The 8,290-nt window shown below is 43.2% G+C and overlaps 1 protein-coding gene across 1 annotated transcript; it reads left to right on the forward strand.

Moving 5' to 3' along the window:
• Positions 1-5,902: 5,902 nt before the first annotated feature.
• Positions 5,903-7,570, forward strand: LOC308516610 (zinc finger and SCAN domain-containing protein 5C-like; the record flags this gene model as incomplete). The annotated part of the gene is made up of 1 exon (XM_081087648.1): positions 5,903-7,570. The coding sequence occupies one exon, from the start codon at positions 5,903-5,905 to the stop codon at positions 7,361-7,363; it is 1,461 nt and encodes a 486-aa protein (XP_080943774.1). The 3' UTR covers positions 7,364-7,570.
• Positions 7,571-8,290: the final 720 nt, after the last annotated feature.

The following is an 8,290-nucleotide window of genomic DNA, read 5'->3' on the forward strand; positions in this document are numbered from 1 at the left end:
CTTCCCAGGTAAAGGAAAAATGTGCCTTCTAAGACCAATATGAAACTTACAGTTTTTACCTGAGTTAATTGTTACCATACTTCACTTTACCATGCCCCAGGTGGTCTCTGGGCTGTTGGTTGTCTGGTTTGTCTTCTTCCTGCTGGATTACACTTGGAGAACTTCAACTTAAAAAAGAAAAATCTTTCTCTTTTACACCAAGTAACCTATAGGATTACTTCTTGGATCTTGACTGTTAGTGCCACAAGGCCATGTATTTCAAGTCAAAGTCATTAAACATTTATGGTGACTGTACTTATTTTCAAATTTGGTATTTTAACAGAAAATCATTAGATTATCCTATAAATATTAGTGGAAGATATTTCAAAATATTAAAATTTCTCCTTTTTATTAAATTTAAAATAATATTTTTAAACAGCATTCCCTTTTGGCTTATTTGCATATACAGAGGGATCATGGGAAGCCTTCAGTAACTTTTTAGAAGAATTTTACTTGACTAGGATTCAATTGCTTATAAAGATTAGTAAATTTAGTAATTTTATGTCTGATACACAAGGTGCAAACGCTGCCCCACCTCCAGCCTAATTTAAAATGCAGCGGCATGGTGCTTTTGTTAGTTTAAATAAAGACATTGCTACTAATAAATCAATTTTTTCTTTTATTTGGCAGAAATTTCTTATGCAACCAAGCATATTATATTTTGAAATATTTCACTTGGGAAAACTGTCAAATACATATCTAATTAAAAAATTTTCAACTTTTAAAAGCAGTTCTCAACATAATAGGATCTAGTCTTGACCATGAAATCAATTACTCTTTATTTGTTTATGATATATGTATAACTGGTTCTACTGAGAATTTAAGATGACTTAAAAATGTCTCTTATCTACAAGCATTTTAAGAAATACAAGCTCTATTGTCGGCCCTTATAAAGCCAACTGCTTAAAACACTGGTCTATCATACCACTGAAATTATATTAAGACCGTGATTGCTAATTTATTAAGTATTAAAAGTATTTTCTTAAAAATAGTATTAAATAAATTCGCGAGGCAAGCACACTTTCGGCCCCATCCGTATTTCCGTAGTAAAACTCCGCCTTAAAGCTCCACCCCTGAAATCCCATCCTGCCTCAGTGAGCAGACACTCTTTTTGTGATTGACTAAGTCAGAGGGAGGGGCCTTTGCTGTTTCAAGATGGCGGCCCCCAGGGGAGCGGCAGGCCATGCGGCCAACATGGCGGCTGCCAAGTCAGGCAGCTCAAAGTGGTGGCTGTCTACACTGTTCTTTGACAGAGCAAACCAAAACCCCTAAAAGATAGATGGCCAACATTATATTGTAGACAAACAGAAATCCCATTAGCTGTTTATATATCCTTTATAATTATCTTAAAGAATATCAATCAAATTTAAACTCGTTTTTGTATTAAAAAATTTTCAGTGGAGATCATAAAATTAATCATCTTTTTTAAATCAGACCAATGGGTAACATATTTTGAATTCCTAATCATTTAAGAGAAAACATTTTGTTTTTTCAAAAACCAGTTATACATTAGATATTTAATTACTCCCGATTCAATTTGCACTTTAAACTTTCAGAGCTTACAAGTCAAATATTAGCAGTTCTTTGATTAACTACACTTTTATATTTTTAAGAATAAATATTAAAATCTAATAATTAACCTTAAACCATGTTTTTTCTGCACGGGGAAACTGAGAAGCGAACTTGTAGGTATTACAAAATGACTACTGGTGGAAAGCTGATTTCAAAGGAGTCACCTTTTGGCTGCTTGACCTTTACTGGGAAGGTCGGCTAGCAAAAGGTGTAGCCATTGAAATGCAAATTAACATTCCTAAAGATGGCTGCTGGCAGTAATTGGATTACCTACATGCTAGGGGAAGGGCAGGTCTACCCATCCCTCCATAAAAAAAGGGTGTAGCTTTAAACTTTTTAATGGTAAGAAAAGAGACTTTAAAAACTTTCAGAGCTTTAAATCTTATGTAGCAAATTAAATACTTAGCATTTTTTCAAATCAATACTTTTACATTTAAGGATACTTTTCAAATAAAATATAAGGCATTTTCAATTAGTAGATTAACTTCTATCATCTAGACTTCATACTAGGCATACTCAGATCAACATTTCAGTATTATAAATCTCAATACTTTTAGATGATTTTGAACTTAAAAGTTTTAAGTTTCCAGCCAATAAGCCTGGCATAAATGCTAAATTTAAAAATGGTCAGAATTTTCCTCCTGGGGAAGTCAAGAAATTTCAAAAGAGCTACTTTAAATTACCTTGAAAAACCAGCCTGTATTTCTTTCTCAGGTTCATCTCCGCCATTTTTAAGTCCAAAACAGTCTCAGGTTTTTATTCTGTACACAGCAAAAGGTCAAGTTCAGCTCAAAACTATGCACACTCGTTTTTAAACTGGCCTTTTCCCTTTACATGTGCACAGAAATCCCGGATGCATTTATGAATTCGAAAAAGCTTTAAGTCATTAGCTGGAAAAAAAGGATGAAGATGGTGAAGATGAGGCAAAGAAGTGGCTTTCTTGGGGAGTGATGTCCATATTGGATGACCACCTGAGCTTCCCCCACCTCCTTGTTTCTTAGGGGGAAGATTCAGTAATGGTCTGGCATTTACTCTTTTTACTTTATTTATTTTTCAATTTTTATTTATTTTTATTTTTGTAAGGAAAGAAAAGATTTTTTAAGATAAAGAATCATTGCTAGCCCTAACCGGTTTGGCTCAGTGGATAGAGCGTCAGCCTGTGGACTGAAGGGTCCCGGGTTTGATTCTGGTCAAGGGCATGTACCTTGGTTGCGGGCACATCCCCAGTAGGGGGCGTGCAGGAGGCAGCCGATCGATGTTTCTCGCTCATCGATGTTTCTAACTCTCTATCCCTCTCCCTTCCTCTCTGTAAAAAAATCAATAATATATATATATATATAAGAATCATTGGCAGTTGCTGAGAAATTCCTTTAATCCTTTTCTACTTGGTTACAAGTAGTTTACACGTGGAGGCAGAGGAGGTGCAGATGGTATTCTCAGAGACTTGCACCCTTCCACTCCAGGCTGTAAGGCAGTGGCTGCACCCCACTTAGACATTCTTAAACTCTCCTGTGCTGAATCAAGGCCATCACCAATTAAAACAGTAATTTTCTTTGGACTTTTTGCGGAGTATTGGTCACACAACTGCTTTCTAACCTTTTCCCAGGTTTCATCAACAAAGCTTAAGAAAGAAATCAAGAATTTGACTACAATTAACAGAGCATAGTTTAAAGCATTTTTTTGAGGATTACCCACGTTTTACACCTGGCTATTTCATATCAATTCACAACAATACACTCCCCTTACCTTATTCCTTTAAATCTGTGTGCACACGCTTCTGGGAGTGACCCCCTCACTTTCTTCTTTTGCCTCGGTACTCAGTCCCTGTTGGGGGGCGCCAAATGTTGGGGGGGGGGGGCTCTTTCTCTCTTTACCATGTCCCGCATGGATAAGGAAACAGTCCATTTGCTGAGTGGAGGAGCTGGGGATTAAGAAATTAAAGAAAGACCAAGACGCAGAAATAGATTTTAAGCTGGGGCCAGGTGGGTGCCATCCTCTCTGATGGAGAGGCGGCAAAAAGTGGGCTGAGCCACACAGCAGGTTTATTTTAAAGGCCTAGATTTACATATCTAGTTCCGCCCCTGCCTGATTAACATGTCCAGCCTTATTGGGGAAGCATGTTCCCAGGGCGTGGCTCTGCCTATGCTCTGAGTTCAGCTGACAATAATTATAAGAAAATGCCTAGGTGCCTCCCAGGCGGCCCTCTACAGAATGTACTAATACATTGACAAAATTTCGACAGATCCAGACAGTATAACAAAAAGAAAACATTTTTTTCACATGTGGCAAAAAACTATTGATTTTTTTGACAGAATGACTGTGAGTGCATAGGTTAGACTAATACATATGAGAATAATTTATAACAACTAGTCATTATCTGAAGTCAGAATTCAAATTAAAACCAAATAATACACATATATCGTGTTACTTAAGGGGAATGGTCTGCTTTGTTACCTAAATTTTAAACAGGTTAAGAAATGTTTCTCACATAGTTGCTTGGCGAAAAAAATTACATACAAATATTGTAATAAATATTTATTTAAAATATAAGACAGGACAGAGTTCGCCATTCCAGGCTGCAGGAGCTGTGGGTGTGGGCGCTGCGGAGGCGAAGGCCATCACCTTCCAAGGGCAGAAGTACCTTCAGGAGAATTCCGATGTCCAGGTGGCCGACGAGAAATCGGAGACACAGATCACGTGTTGGACTTGTCTGTGACGTCCCGATTCCCCATAAGTCAGATAGGGGTACATCCTGAGAATGGCCAGGAGGTCAACAAAGGGCCGGGGAACCATCCAAGAGCCAGTGATGTGGTGTGGCGACAGGAGCTGATGTTTCCAGTGAATATGGCTGCAGACCAGGCCTTTTCTGATGGTCGTGGACACCCCCCAGGGCAACCTGGGCTGGGAGCTGCTACTGGCCAGACGCCCCAGGGATACCTCACTGAAGAACAGCACCTGGACTCTAAAGAGGTGCACGTGCTTTTCAGAGCCTTCCAACACTCGGAGGACACCGACCCCCTCCAGAGCGTGCACACAATGTCTGCGCTCCTCCATCGCTGGCTCAGGCCGGATGTGCTCACCAAGAAACAGATCTTGGATAAGCTTCTGGTGGAGAAGTTCCTGATCCGCATGCTCCTGGAGCTATAAATAGCAGTTAGACCTTCACCAGGGGATACACATAGGAGAGAGACCCTTCCGACGCCTTGTGTTGATAGGTTTCTTACCTATTAACTTATTGAAGTGCTGTTGCACTGACTCCTGGCGCAAAACAATTCAAAGACTGTATGTATAACCAACAAATATATGGTGCTGTAATCAATTATCAAGTGCGTCGGTTTGCCAAATGCACCCGAATGCACGGGAAGCTTACCCGAGGCACATGTTGACAATAACAAGGCCGTTTCCAGAATTGGGCATTTTGTCACTCAAGTAAAAATAAAATGTCATGAGTAAAGATTAATCTCTTTATAGTGCAATTCTTAACCTTTTTATATTAATGTCAATATTGGAACAATGTATCTTGGATGTTTTCACTATGTGTCTTTACTACACAACACCGACCTACATGTTTACATCCGGTTTTAGAATTGCATTATTGATCATGAGTAACGTGAGTAATAATATTACTTGAATGATGCCCAACTGTGGCCGTTGTGAGAGAAAAGTATTTGAATTATGAAATTTTTTGTCTCTGCCGATGCGTGTCACCCAAAATGAGTTCGCATGTCACCTCTGACATACGTGTCATAGGTTCGCCATCACGGGCATAGCCCATGATCGCAGCCCATGGGAGAGAAAAAGAGAGAGAGACAGAACCATTGAATCTATGGAGTCTGAACCCAAAACCTGGGATGTGCCCAAACAGGGAACCGAACACGCGACCCTCCGAGACCCTTCGGCACCCAGGCTGGGCTGGGTCTACGTTTCTGGGGCCTTCAAACGCTTCAGACCCGTGCTAAGCAGCTTACCAGCCAACACACCCTATGCAGCCCCAGGCGTTTCTCTCCAGGAAACAATGTCTGAGCGGATTATGAAAAACGGATCAACCCTGGTCTCTAACCAATCATAGCGCGAGGCGGGAACAAGAAGTGATGCCCAGAGCGGGTATATAAACAGGCGGGTGTCAGCGCCTGGCACAGCGTTTGCCAGTCCGGGCTGCAGGAGCTGCGAGTGAAGGCGCTGCGGAAGCGAGCTGTGGCCTGTTACCGAGTCCGTCCCTCGGGTCCTCACCATCAGGAGCTCCCTTCAGGCCCGGTTTGCTCCAGTCCCATCGGAGACGTTCCCAAGGAATATGGCTACAGACCAGGCCTTTTCCGATGGTCATGGTCACCCCCAGGGCAACCTGTGCTGGCAGCTGCTACCGGCCGAACCGGCCCAGGGAAGCCTCACTGAAGAAGAGCACCGGGACTCTGAGGAGGGGCATGTGCTCTTCAGAGCCTTCCAACACCCGGAGGACGCGGACCCGCTCCAGAGCGTGCACACAATGTCTGCGCTCCTCCACCGCTGGCTCAGGCCGGATGTGCTCACCAAGAAGCAGATCTTGGATAAGCTTCTGCTGGAGAAGTTCATGACCTGCATGCCCCTGGAGCTGCAGGTCTTGGTGAAGGAGAGGCGCGTGCAGAGCTGCGAGGGACTGAAGGTCTTGCTGAGAAATCAGGAGAAACCCAGGAACTGGAAGGTCATCACCTTGCAAGGGCAAAAGTACCTTCAGGAGAATTCCGATGTCCAGATGGCCGATGAGGAAGTTGGTGACACAGACTATGTGTTGGACTTGTCCATGAAGTCCCAATCCCCCATAAGTCAGATGGGGGTACATCCTGAGAACAGCCAGGAGGTCAGTGGAGAGCCAGGGAACCAGCCAGGAACCAGTGGCGTGGTGTGGGGACAGGGGCAGAATGTCTTCCTGTCAGAGACAATTCCCACGAAAAGTGATCTGGAGGGTGTGAGGCCCATGGAGAATTTGGTGAAGTTGGAGAAGGATGTGATGGAAGACAGGGCAGAGGCAGCAGTACTCACATCTCCAAAGCTTCCGCTTCCCGGCAGTCCTGGAGATTCGGTGCAGACAGAGGGGGAGCAGGACCCGCAGGAAGGAACTGGCCTGGAGCGTGTGGATGCCCGTGACGTACCTCCCACCCACGATCCGGAGACACCGGCTTGGAGTCAGCCTCCAAAGAGAAGAGGTTCTGGGAATTTAGGAGGTGCCCCCAAGAGAAAAAGGGGCAACACTCCCACCCTCCAAGAGGAGCCTCAAGAAGGAGCCGTGTCGTTGGACAGAGGAGAAGTCACCAGACGGCACTGGTGCAATTCAGTGGGTGCGTCAAGCACCGTGGAGCAAACTGGCCACCCTGTTGGGAAAGAACCCAGGAGAAAGATACCATACGAGTGTGAAGACTGTAGCAAAAGGTTCAGCTACAAATCACAGCTAGAACTTCACCTGAGGACACACACAGGAGAGAGACCCTTCCAGTGCCGTGACTGTCCCAAGAGGTTCATTCAGGCCTCGGACCTCCGCGACCACCAGCGGATCCACACGGGGGAGAAGCCTTACCAGTGCGCCGTCTGCCAGAAAACGTTCGGCCACCGCGGGAACCTCAATGTCCACATGCGCACCCACTCCGGCCTGAGACCCTACCCGTGTCCCCATTGCCACCTGTCCTTCCGCCAACTGGGGACATTTAAAGGCCACCAAAGGACACATGTCAAGGAGGCGCCCCAGGGGCCCCAGATCCCTTCTGACCAAGAAGGAAACTAACGAGTCTCTCCCTCTCCCTTCCTCTCTGAAATCAATAAAAAAAAAAAAAATTTAAAAAATAAAATATAAGACAGAATTGTGTATTTTGTACTTAATAAACTATTTCATTTTGCTGTCATTATCCAAATATCATACATAGATTGATAGTATATAACTTGAATCAAGAGCTACACAATTGGTCTCTCAAGGATCCCACATATTTCAATCCATCCCTGAATATGTGCTTATTCTTTGGAGCTATTATTAAGTTTAAATGTGACATTTGTTGCTATACTAAATTGCCATCAGAAATGCTATTTTTTTCAGCCACTGTAGTCTTCACTCCTTCCTCACTGTCAAGGTATCAGCTATCACTTTCTTGAATCTTCATATTGACTCTAGCAGCCACATAAAATAGATAATTGGATACTTAGATGCCATATTCTCCAGCTCTTGAAATGCTTGTTTATCATATGATGTGCTGTTGAATCCAGATAAGTCAAATTTACATATATATATATATATATATGCCTAAGTGACCGTGTTCGACTTGTAGCTATGACATGCAATGACCACTAGGGGGGAGATGTCCGACCAGTAGGTTAGGTTGCTGCTGGGGCCTGTCGACTCACACCCCGGACCCAGAGAGGAGGGAGGAAAGTGGGGTCCCCTGGCGTGGCCAGTGGGGATCTGGCCAAAACTGGCAGGGGTCCTGGATTGCAAGAGGGTGCAGGCCAGGCCCACGTACCCCACTGGTGCACAAATTCACGCACTGGCCTCTAGTAATAATAATTATAAACATATTCAACTAAACGAAGCATTGAGAGAAATTTTCTTTAAAAATTTTATGAATTTAAGTATATAGTTATTATGTATTTACTTTGTGTCCTCAGAAGACTTGTTTTGTTTATTTATTTGTAATTTTTATTGTTTTAAAAGTGTTATGTG

This window comes from Myotis nattereri (genome assembly GCF_964212035.1).
Source record: "Myotis nattereri genome assembly, chromosome: 3".
Taxonomy (NCBI): Eukaryota; Metazoa; Chordata; class Mammalia; order Chiroptera; family Vespertilionidae; genus Myotis; species Myotis nattereri.